At 40.9% G+C, this 19,412-nt stretch overlaps 1 protein-coding gene across 2 annotated transcripts in view; it reads right to left on the bottom strand.

Moving 5' to 3' along the window:
• NAA50 (N-alpha-acetyltransferase 50, NatE catalytic subunit) overlaps positions 1 to 19,412 on the bottom strand; it is a 38,584-nt gene that overhangs the window by 14,133 nt on the left and 5,039 nt on the right. Inside the window, exons 2-4 of one of the 2 annotated variants that reach the window (XM_067545972.1) lie at positions 3,240 to 3,376; positions 2,553 to 2,672; positions 567 to 633 (exon numbers count right to left, since the gene is read on the bottom strand). In XM_067545972.1, the coding sequence (XP_067402073.1) occupies positions 567 to 633; positions 2,553 to 2,672; positions 3,240 to 3,376 (324 nt within the window). The remainder of the gene's footprint in view (positions 1 to 566; positions 634 to 2,552; positions 2,673 to 3,239; positions 3,377 to 19,412) is intronic. The other variant, XM_067545973.1, reaches the window with a different exon arrangement.

Genomic DNA, 19,412 nt, shown 5'->3' with positions numbered 1-19,412 from the left:
GCATAGTCCCCTGCAATGGGTAGGACGTCCCAGACGGGTAGAACAATGGTGAGGCTAATTGTACTAAGAATACTAATTATAACTACTATTAAGAGAAACTATATAGAAGAATAAACTTTTTTTTTTTTTTTGGCGCTACGCAGATAGAAAAACAAAGAAGAAAAATGTTCCGACTCTGGCCATGTGGCAGTAAGAGGGAACTGAAGGGATGTTGACCCGCGCAGTCTCATAAGATCTCGGACACACCACGTGGCTGATGCACGACACAGAAGCAGGTCAACATAGACTATTCTAAATAGTTCTGGCTCTGGCACATGATGCTCATGCACACCCACATATGGAATCCACATAGGGACCAGCACTTGAAGAAGCAGCTTCTGCTACTTTGTAGTGCCTGGAACAAATCCAGAAGTTGAGTGCTAACTGGCTTGGCAGCATTTGTAAGATGGGACCACATTTGACCTATCATTCCATTGCAATTAAAATCGAAGTGATAATGCACCCTTCCTTACTCCCCTATGGAGTCTCTCCCAAGCCCAGGAAGAACAAGAGTGTCATTTACTTACAGATAGATGTTGTCAAAAGTGCCATCTTTCTCACAGATGTTTAAGACGTGATTCAACATTTTAGTTCCTGCCAAGGAATAAAGAGACACTTAATCACCCCAGAAATGTGCAACCAAATCAGTTTAATGTTAGCTGTCAGCTCTGTAATTGTTGAATTCCCTAAGCACAGGTGTATTGCTTTTAGTGAGTTCATATAACGTATTCCTAGAGCACGTGCGGAGAGCACTGCTATTGTACTCTGAAATATGCATACTACACTGCAGTTCCTTTTTTAATTGTAGTTATTTGGGGCTGCTATGAATATAAACGTTTGTATACTGGGTATTTTAAACGGTAACTTAAAATTAAGTTGCCCAAACCCAAAGGCCACAGGGAGCCGTAAAAATATCTGTCAAAAGGACTCCCCCCTGCAAAAGAACACATTAAAAATAAGAGGAACCTCACATCAGAAGGCCAGGAAATGTACTTAGAACAGAAAAGGTTATTGCACATAATAATTTGCTCTTCTATAACACCTTTTACCAAAGATTTCAAATCATCTTACATATTTATGAATCAAGCCTCCCCATACCTTGTTATGTATATTCCCCATAGGAGAATAGATACAGAGAATGTAAGCAAACTAAACTAAGGTTAATAGAGCTAAATTTTAAGCTTATCTTCCCCTCTTTAACTGTTCGCAAAGTCTAATTCTTTATCATTTCTTACCATCAGGGGAGTGAAGTTCTGGAACAGCCTTCCAAAGGGAGCAGTGGGGGCAAGAAACCTAGCTGGCTTCAAGATTGAACTTGATAAGTTTATGGAGGGGATGGTATGATGGGACAGCCTAATTTGGCAATTGACTGATCTTTGATTACTAGCTGTAAATATGCCCAATGGCCTGTGATGGGATGTTAGATGGAGTGGGTTCTGAGTTACTACAGAGAATTCTTTCTGGATGTTTGGTTGGTGAGTCTTGCCCACATGCTTATGGTTTAATTGATCACCATATTTGGGGTCGGGAAGGAATTTTCCCCCAGGGCAGCTTGACATAGGCCCTGGGGATATTTCACCTTCCTCTGCAGCATGGGGCACAGCTCATTTGCTGGTGGATTCTCCATATCGGGAAGTCTTTAAATCATTATTTGAGGACTTAAATAATTAAGTCTTAGGTTAGGGGTCTATTATAGGAGTGGGTGGGTGAAGGTCTGTGGCTTGCGCTGTGCAGGTCAGACTAGATGATCATAATGGTCCCTTCTAACATTAGTTTATAAGAAAATGCCTTAATGCTTTTCAAGCTAACAGAAAAAGCTTACAGTCCAGCACCACGCATGAGCAACTCTACGTGGTACGGTGTTGAATTATTTGATTAGAGAGAGAATCTTCTTCAAATTGTCCCAAAGAAGCAGTTTAATGGAAATAAAAGACCTAGATTAATTTGAGAAGCCCATAGATTTGGGAGAGAAGGATGAAAAAACTATACACCATGATGTAGATATAAAATAGCAGCTCTCCTCAAACAATCAGTTAACTTATTGTGATAGAAAACTAAGATACAAGATGATCTAAAGGAGCATTGTTCAGTAGGAAGAGCAGGTACTTAAGAGTCATGAGACCTGGGTTATATTTCAACACGCGCCACAACTGGCTGTGTGACCCTAAGGCACGTAATTTCACTTCTCTTTGCTTCCATTTTTTCCATCTGTAAAACAGAAGTAATACCTACATCACAGGGATGGTCTGAGGCTTGATACCTAAAGAACTCTTTGAAATCTTGAGTTAAAAAGCATTATAGAAGTACAATCTCACTTCCACTGTACAGGGAAAGCAGAGTTCACTATAAACAAAGTTCTTCATTCCCATAGCTCTCTTTGTAAAACAGGAATTATCTTCTAATAAAGCATTAAGTCCTACCCAAAGGAACTGAAAACTTTGGCAAGGCATTCAGAAGGCTGCCCAGGACTCATGTTTCTTTGAAGACACGGATCAAAATGCAGATAGCCTTACCTATTCCTAGCCTTCGGTAGGGTGCCAGGCATCCAAGTGTCATGATGTAAAGTCTCTTCTGGTTCTGAGAGTGATCCACTCTGCAGCATACTGCACCCACTGCAATATCATTGAAATATGCTGCCAGGGAGGGAAACAGTCAAGTTTTGGTCATTTAGAAATCTCAAGTCTTATGAATCTCTTATCCTTCATTTCTGTTTTCCTTCACCGCTCTCTCCCCAAAGCCAGCTTTTCCCATTTTCTGAGGAACATGAATAATTATATGCCTACCTAAAATACAAGTAAAACTTTTAGTCAAAAAAGTCATATGGACATATGTCCAATTAATTCCCCCCACACTGCTCCAAAATACATACAGACAAATGTTAAATCGTGGCTGACATTTTCTGGGTGATCTATGCACTGTGGTGCTCATGTCAAAGGGTTTGACTCATCAGAAGTCCAGCCAATGAACCACTTGGCGGTGAGCTTCCCCTGGTAATGGACAGCACACCTATTCCCAATAAAGAGGGACCCTATTTAGATTGCAAGTTCTTTAGGATAGAAACTGTGGCTTCTTTTAGGTCTCACACAGACCTAAGCATATTTTTACTGCTTAACAGAACAGGAGGACCTGTATCACAAGCACCAAGAAGAGAGGAAGGTAACACTTCCACCCATCCCCAAAACTATTGACAAAAATTGTACCTAATTTGGCTAGTTCGCCAACCTCCAGCACATCCTTGTAGAACTTGTCATTGTAGCTGACAGGAAAAATGACCTGATTTAACCTCTTCAGCTGCTTAATGTTGTGTGGCGTCACATCTCCCAGCTCGATCCGGCTACTGGAACAAATCAAAACATGCTTAACACCTCTACAAACCTACAATTTGTAAGTACATCAAATATTTAAAACCAGGTATTTTATTTATACCTAGAGGGCTAGTTAGCTGAACAACCAATTTAATAGCTACCTGAATCATTGGTGTGGGGTCAACACGCACACACAGCTCCTACTCCCTCTTTGCGGGCAGCTGCTTTAATACCAAGAAAAAGTCCCAATCAGTATCATAAATTCAGAAGATGCTAAAGATCTTGAAATGGCTACACTGAAGGCTGGCACGCCACAAAATATTGTATGTGTGTGGTTATGGCAGCCTTGGAGAAAGAGAGAGAAAGGAGAACTGCCAAGAGAATGTCAATCTCCCTGAGAGCCAAGCAGCACTGGCAGCATCTTCCCCTTAGCTTCTACCATGGATTCACTAAGATTTTCTCTGTATCAACCTCATGTTTCTGCCTCTCTCTTTACATCTGTTCAATATACAGAATAAGCTCCTTGTCCAACTACTTAACAGGATAGCCCTGAATTTGTGCTTATTTTCAGTAAAAGTCCTAAGGGGATAAGCCAAGGAGAAATCAAATTAACATATGAAAGTCAGGTCCCTAGACCTCTTTCCCAGGGAGTCCTGGAGGCTGCATAAGATATTGCCACTAGCACTTGAGCTAAATCTGTTTTAACATGCTGATGAGCTGCTGCTTGGGGGGAGGAAGGGGAAAGGTCACACAGATTACTGTAACCAAAGTCACTTTTTGCTGTTGAATATGATAGGAGCAGAACTGGGACTGTAATCAGCAACTTTTCAAATACCATCATGATGAACAATACCAAGGAGAAATAACATGCCCTTTCATAAACACAGCATACAGACTCCTGCTAGGAACATGATGCATACAGGACAGCAGTAAGTGGAGATATCAATTGTACATACCATGCCTGCCAATTTCTCTCCATGCTATGGAGGGGGACTTAAAAGAATGCTTCAATAACTTTAGCAAGGACTAGCATAATGAAAAATACAATCTAATCGGTATTAGCAAACCCTGTTCCAAGTGGATATCACTATACATAGGCAGCTGCCAGCCCATTGTGTGTAATGACTGAGGAGCAAGCATGGATAATTCTAGGTTGGTCTATGGCCTCAATTTTATTTAGTCTATTACCTTAGTTTTATTGACTAATGTATAAACAACTAGAATTTTCTTCTGCTCAAGTGACTGTTAATGCCACCATTAGCTTTTTTTGGTACTCTATAACAACTGTTTTCAGGAAGACCATTTTACATGGCTGGCAAGATTCTAGGTAAGTACACATCTCTAGAATTACTTTGATTTTCTGCGCTTTTTCTTTCCAAACAGCTGGAGTTGCTCACGTGGGTTAACGTCTTTGGAAAGAAAAAAAAGTATACGTGACATATGCACGGTCTGTAAGGCTGTTATTTTAGTCATGGATTTGAAGGCTTAGATGATCACAATGGTCCTTCTGAGTCTGATCTCCTGCGTAACAAAGGCCATAGTTTTCTCCTAGTAATTCCTACATTGAGCCCAAAACTTGTGGCTAAACTAGAGTATATCTTCTCTTTCAGAAAGCAATCCAGCCTTGATTTAAAGACTCAAGTGATAGCGAATTTACTGCATCCCTTGGTAATATATTCCAATGGTTAACTATCCTCATTGTTTAAAAAATATTCCATCTTATTTCCAATTGGAACTTGAATAACTTTTACTTTCAGTCACTGGATATTGTCACATCTTGCCTGCTAGATTAAAGAGCTCTCTAGTATCAGTATCAGCTCTCTGTGTAGGTAATTATAGACTGATCCAGTCCCCTCTTAATCTTTCCTTTGATAAACTAAATAGATTAACCTCATTTAGTCTCATCGTAAGGTGTATTTTCCAGACCATTAATCATTCTTGTAACTTGTTTCCAAACCCTCTCCAGTTTTTCAACTTCCCTTTTAGAGCATGACATCAGACTGGATACAATATTCCAGTAATGACCTCACCAATGTCATATATAAAACTAATATCGCATTTCTATTTTATAGCTCATTTTATTATGAGTTAATAAACTCCGCTTATTAAAACAAGGAATGGCTGGGAACCAAGTGGCCCTGTTGAGCTACTCCACGAAGTACTTGTTTCTTGTCTTCCTCACAGTTCTTGCCATCTCCTCTGCTTCACCGCTTCCTCTTTTGCCTTAGGCTATTCTGAGCACGTCTACATTAAGGATTTTGGCACTGGTGTATCAACATCAGTGCAACCTCCCCCCCCTCCAGCATAACGGCACTGCACCAATGTAAAGCAAAGCTTGAACCTATATGACCTATCCTGGGGCAAGCAGTGATGGTCCAAGCCCCTCTTTCACTGGTGCAAAAATCTCTGACAGACAAGCCATTAGTGCAGGGTCTCATCTACATGATGGTTCTAAGATCCTCAAGCTTGCAGATGGTCCTTTAAAATGCATCAAACCCAGTTCTCGACAGGAGTTGTAACTGGATTTCATCTAGAAAAGTCAGTGCCAGCAAGAAGATGGGACCAGGTACTATGCCGCAGAGGAATCTTTTGTTGAAAGCACATTTTCATTGTGTTATTTTCATTGTATCTCTCTACATGATTAAAGTCTTCACATAAATTTCATCCCCAAAATCTTCATGACAATGTCCTCCCTCTCCAAACGCTCCTCCAGTTTGCACAGGACTTCAAAGCTCAACACTGCTCTTAGGAGCACCTGCATGGACAATATTTAACTTCCATAGCAGCCCCTAAAGATCTGCGAATCACATGGACTGCATTAGATACAAAGAATTGTGACAAAGAAAAACAAACTCATTTTGTCTGGGGAGAGACAGGACAGCATAAGTGAATAGAGAACAGGGACAACAACTTGCTGCTTCACTAAAAGGCCAGCAAAAAATAATCCAGAGATCGAGGTCCGTTGCAGAGAGTTTGACAGAGGCATCTTTTGAAATTGCATGGATTTTAGCAAGACATAAAAAGGCATTTACTGATGCAGAGATCGTTAAAGAATGTTTACAGGCTTCTGCAGAAATCCTGTATGCTGATTTCAATAACAAAAATGCAATCCTACAGCAAATAAAAGGGCTGCAACTGTCCAACACAACCATAATGAGAAGGGTGGAGGAAATGGGAAAAGAAATCCGACAACAGTTAACTGCAAATATTTTGGCAACACCATGTTTTAGCATAGCGGTGTATGAAACCAGATATATGTGATGTCTCAGAATTGTGTGTCTGGGTTCGTTTCCCCAAAGAAGAATTATTTTGGGGAGAACTGCTGTGTTTAATATCTTTGAAAGGTCAAACAAAAGGGCAAAACATTTTGACTGTCCTACTCGATTTTTTTGCTGAGAATAACTTGGATTGGACAAAGTTAACATCTGTGTGTACTGACGGTGCACCAAATATGCAAGGAAAGGGGAATGGATTAATTGACCTGATGAGGAAAAACCCAAATTCACAGTGTTTCATTGCATTATACACCAAGAAGCAATGGTGGGTAAACTAAAAAACAATGAAATGCAAAGGGTCATGCAGTTGGTTGCAAAAGTGGTCAATTTTATTGTTTCAAGAGCGCCGAATCCCGGCAGTTTCGAGCATTACTGGAAGAGTACGAGAGAGTAAGACAACTAGTGATGCACAATGAAGTGAGATGGTTATCTTGTGGCACGGTCCTTGAAAGATTTTTGGGTCTCCTTTCTTAGATTCGTGAATGCCTTGAAAGCAAGGAGAAGAAGGAGAAAGATTTGGAAAATCCAGAGTGGATAACTAAGCTGGCATTTTTGACTGACATCACTTGCCACTCACTTGCGCTAAATCTCTAGTTGCAAGGGAAACTGGAACTTCCCAGTAACATGTTGTAACCACTTTTCAAAACAGGATTACAACATTATTCATTCCTGACACGCCATTTGTTCACTTTCCAAAACTCAGAGCGGTCATCTCAGAAAATCCCAAGCTTTTGAAACATTTCAATTACAATTCATTTGTACAAATGTGGGGAGAATTGAAGGTGGAGTTCAAGTCTAGATTCAGAGATGTAATGGAGTACAACGATGTACTTTGTACATTACAAAGATGTAATGGAGTCTCAAGTTTCATTGAGAACCCCTTCCAGGTATTAGTGTCAGCTCTGTCACCAGTTATCACAGACATTTGTTCTGACCGTGCTAAACTGGAAAGTGAAATTGTGGAACTTTAGACAAATGACATCATGAAGCCTGAACTTAAGACAGGTGTTTATCATTTCTGGAACATGGTCCCTGATACACAATACCCAACTCTCAAACATTGTGTGCAAAAAATGCTGTCTTTTTTGTCAGTATGTACACCTGCAAATCTACATTTTCAACAATGAATACTGTGAAAAGAAAACAGAGGAATAAACTGACCAACGAACATTTGGACTGCCTTACTAGGATTGTGATGACAGACTACAAATACTGCATGAACAAAACCAAAGAGCAACAGGCACACTTTCGCTCATCCAGTTTTTAAAGTAAGTTTTGCATTATTCTGCTCTTAAAAAGTTTACTTGCATGGGTGCCTTTTTCATTCCATATATTTTTCTTTTTATATATAAATAAATAAAAGGGGCAACATTTTATTGTACAAGCAGACTGTTTTAGTCACACGAGTCACTCTGTAACAGTACATCATTAAGGAGTAGCAAGCAATGTGTTAATTTAGTAGTTGATGTGGCTCTCACATTCAAGGTTTTTTGCCAAAGTGGCTCCCGCTTGAAAAATAGTGAAGATCACTGCTCTAATATATACAGTAGCCTTCAGACAGCTTGAAACCATCAGCAATATGAAGTGTCCCTATCTTAATTGAGCATTAACACGGACGCCTACATCAGCATTGTTTCACTAATAATTTTAGCAGAAACATCCATCTAATGTCCTCATCCCATAATCTCAAATTACTTAGACTCCTATACAGTTGTCAGGAATCCCATTTGTCCCCTATCCAGATGCCAAAATGTCTTCCTCTGATACCCCATCCGCAAATTTCTAGCACTCAATTGTGTTTTCAATACAAAATTCTGCAGCCTATTAAATGTTTGTGGGCAACACAAAACAGAATTGAATACCAAATTAAAGCAGAGTACTGTACTGATTTATACTAAACTAGATAATAGAATCTCTATTGATCATTTAAATTAAGCTGATCCAGAATTTTCAGCTTGTAGCATCACAATGTGATGAAATTCAAGGGGCCTCACTATAGAGTTTAGGGCAACTGTGCCATGGAGTACATACACAGTGGACAAAAATGCTGCACCCTTCTTCATCAACATTTCACAAAGTGATTTTTAAAAAAAAATCTCAAACTGCAAAAGTGCTTATTCAATTTACTTTAATGTTCAGAGAAATCTATTTCATGTTTTCAAAAAAAAGTCAAGCTTAACTTCCAGAGTTAGAACTTTTTAAGTTACAAGGATGTCAGAGAAACCTGGTTTTAGGATTAGAAGTCTAGTAGGAAGCTAAACTCCAGAGAAACTTTGGTCTTTCCATTCTATGGCATCTTTCATCCCAAAAACATTATGTAAAGGAATTGCTTCACTACTGAAGGGCACCCACAACTTCTGGGGCATTATAAAGCGGCTGAAAATGCACAGAAACACTACACAAATTTAAGAAAGGATTCTGCATCAAACTGAAATGGAAGTGGGAATTTAGTGAGGTGCTACGTGGTTACTGAAACTGAAAACCTGAGCAGAACATTGGCATTAATATTTCCACTCTCACAATCTTTCAAGTACTTGCCAGACACAAGCCTGCTTTTCCCAGAGATCTAATTACAACTCACTGTGGTATGCCCTGCAGATCACACACAGGGAAGTGCAAAAAAGAGTTGGTGTTATTGTGCAAACTATAGATTTTGAAGTTGGTAGATAAATAACCTATTACGGGTTACATTTGGCCCTAGTAGAAATGACAAGTTCCACTCACTTCCCTGGGGGCTGCAGCTGCTTACATCAGGGCTGAATTCGTTCCCTTGTCAGTGTATTCAAAGAAAGCAGGGCTATACCACTGTACAGTTCAAATGGGATTAAATTCATTTCCCAGAAACATGGATCATGATGAGAAACGTCAGTGACAATCAATATTCAGAGCTTTGAACACGAGTTAAAACCCATCATAAGCAGAGGAAGGGGAAATTTCATGTTTCTCAATGTTACAAGAATCTCAGCTCCATTCAACCATAAGTAATACATATCCTAGCCTAAAGGGATGTGCCTGACTGAAACAGATTCCTGTGTAACTGATAGCTGGGCTAAGATTTATCTAAAGCAGCTGGTGTTCTAAATTTAGCAGAACAGTATCTCCAACTGACAAATTTTACTAGCGGTATCAAGGAACAATCCTAGTGGGTCCGGGGAGAAAAAAAATTAAACAAACAAATTAAAGGACTTCAGAGAGGATTTGTTGCCCAGTATGCAGCAAGCTAGCTTTAGTGCTTCTGTTTTGGCTTCCAAGTTAAAACAGAAGTCGAGACAGGATAATCCGTTCCCATAAAATAAAACTGAAACAGAGCTACAAATGATTTGGAGAGTACGGCTTTGCTTAGAATCTCCTCCAAAGCCAGAAGAGCCTCTTTAGTCTTCTCAAACAGATTAGCTGTCTTGCTAGGCACACAGGTTACTCTAGGTCTCATGGGCAGGTCAGTTTGTTTTTATGTATCCCTGGAAGATCTGTGGATTGCACACCAAGACTATGTCTACCCTACAGCTTATGTCAGCAGAATTTAAATCACCCACAGTGTGAACAAACCATCCCCTGAGCGACATAAGTTACACCGATGTAAGCACCAATATGGACAGCACTATGCTGGCAGGTGTGCTTCTCCCACCGGCATAGCTTCTGCTGCTCGCAGAGGTAGCCTGTTGGCATAATAAAACTTTCTCCTGTCAGCATACAGCTGCAGCGCTGTATGTGTAGACATGCCCTTACTCTGCCTCACTTGTAGGGAAGCCAGAATAAGAACAAACCTCATATGCAGAAAGATTCTTTTCACTCCTCTTTTGTAGAAGACACCCAAACAAAAGGGCATTTTGATGTACAAAGGAAAGTTTTAGCATTTGACTTACCAGAACATGAATGTGAGAATCAGTGTTTCAAATGATGCATGGGTCTATATCATAATTCATTTATAACAAGAATAATATCCTCATATGCAAAGACAACAGACTCAAAAGCCACCTCTTACAATGCAGAATAGCTGGGGTAGCTGCAGTCCAAGTTTCCCACAATACTCACACAATTCTCTTTGCTTCATTCAAAGAGGACTAGTCTTTACAAAGGGCAAGAAGCCCAGCTGTGCTAAACTGGCCGTATGCTTTTATTTTTATTCAAACTAGTCCTTTGGGTGGAGTACTGACAATCTCAGTTTCAGGGCAACTGCACCTCTGTGCTCCACCAACTTTAGGCTTCTGGCTCCTAGCTGTCACCTCTCTTGGGCAGAGACTCTAGTCTCATTCCCTCCGAACCAAAGATTTTAAGGCTGCACAGCTCCCTGCCTTACATTGCGACATCCCCAGCAAGCCAGACTGCCTGAAATACCAGTGCCTGTGCTCTGCTTTCTCCCTACGGGCTATGAACAGTGTATCGCCAGCAGTTACAAGTTACACACAACGCCTTTTAAGTAAGCACATTTATTAAGGTAAAAGCATTAGAGAAGACATATTAAAACAATGAAACTTCTACACTTGCTAGAAAGCTTACCAGAGGTCTCCCCCAACTTCAACATAGGACTCCCATAGGTGTCAGTCCTTCAAAACCCACAACTAGGTTTTTCCTGTGGTTACAAGTTTATCGGTCTTAGATTCAGAACGAAGGCTGGGCAGATCAGCCATTTCTTGATACAGCTTGGGCCTTTTACCTGCTACTGAAGGCCAAGGTCATCAGCAGACAATGACCCTCTCCTCAGGACATAGCTTCAAAACACTAGGTTTTTGCATAATCAGAGTTGGGGAATTTGCATTAACCTCTCCCTAAGGATTCCCCAGGAAATCCACTAATCACTTTATTAGCCCAAAAGTCTATACTTGTCTGGCACATTTTTCAAATACAGTCTTTTGAACTCCTTGTTTTTACATCTATCACATCTCCCCCCTAGAAAGGTTACACACAATCCTACAATAATACATAAACTTAATACGATACGGTCTTTCAAGGATATTGCAGAAAATTGCCATGTCTGTCACACTGACCTGAAACCCAAAATCACTTTTCGAACGACAGAGAAAACCCCAAGAAGGAGCCAGAAGAGAAAGTACAGCCACTAAGAATCCCAGACATCTTTATGGTCAAGTGCAAGTGGCAAACAGCCAGGTCATTTCAAAAGTACCAAAACAAAATAAGCTTTACCGCCGACTCCTCCCCTCCCCCCAAAAAAAGTAAAAGCGCTTCATCATCCAGTCAGTTGTGCGCACAGCACTCACTAAAGGCAATGGGAATTGTGTGTGCACACAGCTGACTAGATGATTAGGACTCAGGATTTCCATATCAGAAACATCTTATAGCTGTGTTTAAACAGGGCTGTAGCCATACACTGCTCCAATGGTTCACAGCATTTTGTACTTTTATAGCATCTTTTTACTAGTCTTGACAAATAGTCAACTAACCGACCAGTATCATCAATTTGACCACAGTCAAATATTGTAGAATATTCCAGCAAGAATGCCCAGATGTAGGCAACAACCTATCTTTTTGATTGCATCATGGTGTCATGCATTAGCAAGCCTATTTAAATGTCTTGATCACTCACTCACTTTACTACATGCTAATGACACCTGTTGGGAAAATGGCGAACTAAGCTGAGAATCTTGATTGGCTGGAATCTTCTAAAACACACACTGTATGTATGTATATCTTCATTTGTATACCAGGCCATTAATGTACATGGCAGTTTACAAAGGACAATACAGAAGTTAAGGCACAGATTCTGCGCCCAAAGAGCAAACTATCTAAACTGACTAGACTAGTGATTATCAAGCTTTTTCATGCTAGAACCCCCTTTGGGCTCACCTCTGTTAATGTAACCTCCTGGCTGGGCCTCGGGATTGAGAGTGAGCCTCTTCTACCAGGAACGTCCCCAGAAATTTTTCTCGTGGCATGGGGGGGGGGGGGGGGGTGTTGAGCCTGGGCATTAGGTGTGTTTGGGAGAGCAGGGAAAGGGACATGTTGCGGTGGAGGGAATGGGGATGAAGCGGGCTCCTTGGTGAGATGACAGCATGGAAATGGAGGATAAAAAGCGGTCTGGTGGGGTGGGAGGGGAGTAGCTGCCTGGTGCTGGCCAGGCTCAGGGACAGGCACTAATCCCAGGTGCAGACAACGCAGAGGTGGGCACAGAGTATGTACTCATGCTGCAGGCGGCTGCTTGGTGTTCCCCAGACCCGGAGGGCCCATCCAGTTTGGACAGTGCCAGGTACTGTCAGTCGCTGGGAGAGAAAGCACAGGATGCCTGTATGTTATCCCTGCACACACTGCTGATGCTCTTGCCCCGCACCTCTGCTCCTGTGGCACAGCATCCATATGTTTGGGGCCTACACAGGCTCACTGGCTTGGAATGGACTCCCCCTGCCAGGGGATCTCTTCAACACAACCTTGAGGAGCCACCCAGTGGGCCTCCCTGTGAGTACCAGTGCCTCTCCCTGAGCTCGGCCAACAAAATGGTACACATCGTGCATTGGTATGGTAGCAGGCACCATGCAGCACTACTCAGTTTTGGACCATCTGCCTGTCTGTAGACTTTTAACATCTTGTGATCCCTCAGTACCCTCCCTAGGGGCATGATGAGAGAGTACAGCGGAGGGCAACAAAAATGATTAGGGGGCTGGAGCACTTATGAGGAGAGGCTAAGGAAACTGGGTTTGTTTAGTCTGCAAAAGAGATGAATGAGGGGGGATTTGATAGCAGCCTTTAACTACCTGAAAGAGGTTTTTAAGCTGAGGTTTGACAAAGCCCTGGCTGGGATGATATAGCTGAGGTTAGTCCTGCTTTGAGCAGGGGGTTGGACTAGATGACCTCCTGAGGTCCCTTCCAACTCTAATATTCTATGATTCTATGAAGAATTTGGGAACTGTCACTAGACAAACATACAGAAATTAAAGAAAAGACTGAGGGAGAGAAAGGAGTATTTAAATCTCTTCACCCAGCACCAAGAGAAAAAGACACACAGTCATTAAGCTGTTTGAAGAGTTGACCTGCTGCCTACCAAGCGTAAATTCATTTTTAAATCAATTGGTACATAAGAGCTACGTGTTTGTTTTGTGTAATTTCATATTTTTTTTTGTAACTGTTCAATCTTGAATAATGGTTGCATTTAAATGCTAACCTAACATTGCTTAATAAGCTAATAATCTTTCATTTTTCAGAACTTCATTTCATTGTGTTTTGCATTTATCTGAGTTAAAATAACAGTTAAATAACTTTTTTTTTTTGGGTTGTAATTAGGCATATGTATCTAAAGCCAAGCCTACTGGAGATCATAAAGTCTTCTTTTATGTTACGTTAGTGTTTTAAAAAGTTAGTGTTTTAAGTATTTGACCATTTTTGACAACATCCAATCGGTCAAATGCCCAACCCTACCTTTTACTTGATTAGCTGAAAGCCCCACAAAGCATACGAGGAAGGTAGTAAGCACAATAACTAAATTGAAGCACAGAGGAAAAGTGACTTGGCCTAAAGTCACACAGCAGATAAGAGAAAAATCCTGACTCTCAGTCCCTGATCTAACCACTTTTCCTTGTAGGCCATTAAAAGTTTGAAAGCAGTAAACCCACTGGAGCATTCACAAGCAGAATTGTGATCACAACCTAAAGAGACAAGTGTCCAAGCCATAAATTGGTCCTAACTCAATTGGTTCATGCAAGTCCAAAACCGCCTTTGTGACGTGCCATGAGATCTTGGACAAGTCACGTCCATGCCCTGTGCCTCAGTTTCCTCAGATGCAAAATGGGGATTATAATCCTAATTTGTCTCCCAAGGATTATGCAATTTAGTTTATTAATGTTTGTAAAATGCTTGAAGGGCCTCAGATAAAAGGTTAGTGTTCTTGGCTTTTCTTTCCAATTCAAGACAGAAGTGGTGTTGGGGACATCAGTTTCTTGGTTTAAATCATCTCTTCTAGCTCAGGTCTCTTTCACACAGACAAAAAATGTGGCCTTTTCAACAAGTTCTGTTCACCTTACCCACAGAATTCTAGGGGAAAGGTAACTGTCCTCTTCACAAGAGCCATTTGAGTTGTTTTCACTAGAATACCTCTCTCTAAGAATGTCTATGTTCTGTCTAGATTAGTAAAAAGATCTGATAAATCACAGTGAGCATTCTGCTCTTCTTTGGGTTTCATGCCAGGATGCTTACATTCTTATATTTTTCACACGTATTCATCTAATTTCATATGTAATACATTCTTACAAATTCAATTTTCAAGTTGCCTGTAATCAATTTAAGATCAGAGGTTTACTCTACAAAATTAACAGGATGAGGTAGCCAATTGTATGTACTTATCCACCTACAATATTTCTAAAAAAACTATTTGGGCACTGGACAAATATGAAGTCCAAAAAGCTGTTTTCCACCCTCCTTTCCCCAGGTTCCAAGACAAGTAAATTTTTCTGTTTAAAGGGGAGTCCATTGCTAAGCAAAGGCTAGCTATTAAAATGGCATCTTTTACCTTTCAATTTTAACTTGTGTTCATTCTGATGAGTTCCAGGAGAGGGGTCTTGCTGTGGAAGACTCTGCCCTGTAACCCGGAAGTCTTATCCTGAATCTGGCAGCAGAAGAGCAAGAACAGTATTTGTAAGATGTGGAAGATGAGGTAGTTTCTCAGACCAGCCAGGTTTGAACTTGCTAAGGGCCAAAATTAAATTCAATCCTGAAAGGAAAGGGAAGCCAGCCAGTGGAGTTCATAAGACATTTGTATGGCGTGTGCGTCTAATGTTGCTTCTGATGCATACTGCAGTGTGCTGTGTCAAATGTAGCTGTTGTGTTATGGTCATGTTCTACTCAACATGATTAAAGTATAGGATTACCAGATCTAGGACCTTGGCTGAGGATTCACTTTCCTAGCCAACTGAAGAATGAGACCAGTCCTGTATCATTTGGGAGTCTACCTGCCCAGGAGCACCTAGGAGTCCAACATGAACAGAAGGCTTCACAAACTCAATCTGCAGTCTGATATTCTAGGGCTTGGTCTACACTGCTGGTGAAATCTGGCAGCAGTTGACTGGAGATCTAGAGTAGCTTGGTATCTCCTATCGACTTCCTAACGCCTATTTACTGCGGCATCCCCACTACACTGCACCGATGGGAAATGACCTCCCACCGACTTCCGGATCAACTGAGCAGGTCTCCACTCCTGCTCAATCGATGTCACCATCAATATGGACACACCTTCATTCATTAGGGCTTTACAAGTTTCCTCAATACCTACCTGAGGACTAAACCTATTAACCCAAGTGAGAAGTACCACACATACTGCCATTCTCCTAAGGTCCCACCTATTTAATATACATTGTCTTTTCTTCACTCCTCTGCCAATATCTATTGTTTTCCTAATTCCAGGCATAGAGTTTAATCAATTGAGTATGCTCCAATGAATGGGTTCTGAGCTCTCACCCTGCTCTCCTAATTAGTAAATCCTCAACTTTACCACCCCCAAATTAATGAATTCTGGGATCTCCCCCCCCACCAAACCTGTTTGGACAGAGGCACAGCTCTGGAACAGGCAAGAAGCCCTTGACCTCCCTCCCAGCATCTTTTCTATAAATGGGCTGCTCTACTATTTGCTCTCCCTGCCACAAACACACACCAGAAAAAGGCTGCAGAAGCTCCAGCTTCTTTATTTAAGGAGAGGGAGGAGCAAACTAGTGCCACTTGTGACACTTTTTCCCTGCTCTTCTTCCCCAACTTCTACCAAACCAGAGATGATCCTGCACTGTGCTCATTGCCACCCCTATTCCATCCTGAAAAAGGGGAAGTGGCCATGGGGCTGCTGTACTTTCTAACTTTTTGACTGAATCATGCTGCCACTCTTTCATTTTTAGAACTTAATTTCACTGCGTTTTGCATTTTCTTGAGTTAAAATAACTCTGTTGAATAACTTGTTTTTTGTAATTAGGCATAAGTATCTAAGACCAAGCCTACTGGAGACCATAAAGTCTTACTCTTTTTTTGTTACCGTTCTAAAAAAATCGTGCTTTCGAATATTTTTTATATTCTGTCACAATATTTAACCAGTCAATTGACCAATTATTTTGGACCAGTCAAATGCCTAACCCTAGACCAAAAGAAGATATTAGATCTGTCCAATAAGAATGATCAGATCCAAATTGTCCCAACCAGGCAAGCTCTCATTTGCATATAAAAAAATAATGGTCAATCTTTGCTCAATGAAAGGTCTAGAGTTTTAGGATGTGTTGATAAATTGAGTGGTGGAAGGTATCTTCTGAAGCAGTGATACTCAATTAGATCTATCTGCAAGCTGATTTTAGAATGTTATGACAAAAGGTGGGCCATTTGTGCAGAAGGTTGGCAAAATAACAAGAACACTTCAGCTGCCAATAAATAAAAACCATGGCTGAAACCTAAGTATTAGTGTTTCTGTCTTTTAAAGTTGATAAATCAACATTATTACTTTCATTTGTGGCAATTTCTAGTGGAAGAGGTGACATCAACAATCTCGGCATGCTTTGTGAAGAGAGGTTTTAGGTCAGGACAAGGCACATGCACTGATGAAGATGCTCATCTGTCCGGTGATTGAGGTGTTGGTTTTTTATAATGTTCCTGGCAGAAAACCCAGATTTGCATGGTTAAAAGATGGTTAGATTCTGGCTTTTCTGAAATTGGTCAGCATATTGAGTCCAGAAATCACAAAGTCCCACTTCTCTGAATTTTGCCTTCAAGACATCTGAGCTCTGGAGTCTTATAATTACTAACTGAAAGACACCATCAGTTGAATCAAGAATGTTCTTTGCTGCAGAAGGGCAAGGTCCATTGGCAGAGACAACAAACAGATCACAAACAAAAGCAAATCCTTTGGAATTTTAAAATTCTCGAATCACTTTTTAAATATTTTCTATCAGGCTGTTTAGGAATTCTTGCATCATTTTCATCAAAGTTTCATCTATAGTAACAACACACAGCGTGGGAAAGAACAACATCTTTTCTGCAAAGTCTGCCTGAAAAATTTCAAGATTCCTGAAAGGCACACACTTTGTCAACAGGTCCACAACACTGCTTGCCCAGCCTTGGAGCTGCAAGATGAGGGAATTCAAGTGACCAGTGATATCGCACAGAAAAGCTACCGTGACATATAGGGGTCATCATTCATAAATTCCAGAAACTTGGAAGCCTTGTTGGTTTTGTGGTTTGAAAGAAATTCTATTGTTTCTTTTTGAAGTGCACAAAACCTCTAACACATGCCCCCCACTTTACCAGAGAAGTCATTGCGCTGCAGCACATCACTGTATTCTTGTAAAAGAGCTTTAAAAAGATGTTGTTGCAAGCTAGAAGTTGAGTGTATATAGTTCACAAACCTCATCACAACACCCTCTGTTTTTTTCAAGTTCCCAGACAATTTGCCGCACAGGACAGTTGAGTGAATGATGCAGCGATGTGTATTTAATGAAGACTGTATTGCTGCCAAATGTGAAGCAAAGCCCTTCTCTTTCCCTATCATGGAGGGACCTCCATCTTTAACAAGCAAGTTTACTTTCTGCAGATCTAAACCATCTTTTTCCAAAAGCCTTTTTCCTTTTCAAAAATGCTCTCTCCTGTGGGTATTGGTTTCTAATGGTATTAAGGACAAATTCTTCCTTGAAAATGTCACCATCATAAAATCTAACAAACAGCAATGGCTAGGCAGTGTCACTTAAATCACTTGATTCATCCACTGCAAGAGACATGCATTCAGCTTTTTTTAAATCAGAAAGCAGTGCTGACAAACAACCCTCATAGATTACCTCCTATCTTCGCACTGCCATGGAATCAGACACAGGAACTTGCTTCACATAGTTCAATGTCATCTTTGTTTTTATCTCCAGCAAAAAGCACCTCCTGCATTTCCAATGTGCACTCCTTCACAAACTCGGCATCCAGGAAAGATTTTTTCCTCTTAGCTAGTACCAACATTATCTGAAGAGAAACTGCTGGTGCTTTTCTTGTACAGTCACCGATGCTGTGAAAATGACATTTGAGGTGTGATGACAAAATTGAAAATCTGAAGTTTTTGTATGTTCTGAAACAGTGCCAGGAGAATAGGCCGCGTTTAAATTCTTATGCTTTGATTCAAAGTGGCAACTCATGTTGATGATCTGACAGATTGATACAGTGGTTTGACATATTATAAACAAAGGTTTTGCGTCTAAATGAGTGGCATAATAATAAAATCCGTTGTCCAGTTTGGGTTAAAACCTCGGTTATTGCTGTTAACTCTGCGATGTTTGCTCCCACTTGCATTCATTTTTGGCTCCAGTTCCATCGCTAATGAAAAATGGGCAGCGTCTTAGCTGAGCCGTAGCCGATGCTATCACAAGAACTTAAGATCTAGTAAGAAGTGATTAATTTGTGCCAGGGCTGAGACCTGACACCCCTCTAGGCTCAGCAGGTCATAGCCCCAACACCTCTGGGCTCCTAGCCATCAACCACTGCTCTCCGGCCTCCCAGCTCTCAAGGCAGTGCTGCTGCCAGAAGCAACCAATGCCACTCTTATTTCTGTGCTGCTGCTGGCAATGGCACTGCCTTCAGAGCTGGGCACCCAGCCAGCAGCTGCTGCTCTCCAGCCACCCAGCCAGTGTTTAATTTGTGCCAGGGCTGAGCTTTGGCAACTCTTTCATTACAAATTAAGCACCCCCAGTAAGTTACTTATTAAGGAAGTCATAGGCAAATGATAGGCAGCACGTCACTGTTTGTGAATTTAATAATAAACTTTTTTTTAAAGTGAGCTGGCAGGCCACACAGGAAGCCTTGGCAAGATATTGAGTATCACTGTTCTAAAGTGAATTCTTTAATGACT

The sequence above is a fragment of the Emydura macquarii genome, unplaced genomic scaffold (assembly GCF_026122565.2).
Source record: "Emydura macquarii macquarii isolate MOO-44397 ecotype Brisbane River unplaced genomic scaffold, CSIRO-AGI_Emac_v2 contig_1119, whole genome shotgun sequence".
In the NCBI taxonomy this organism is placed as follows: domain Eukaryota; kingdom Metazoa; phylum Chordata; order Testudines; family Chelidae; genus Emydura; species Emydura macquarii.
The sequence above is the reverse complement of the archived record's forward strand: the minus strand, read 5'-3'. Positions and strand labels throughout refer to the sequence as shown.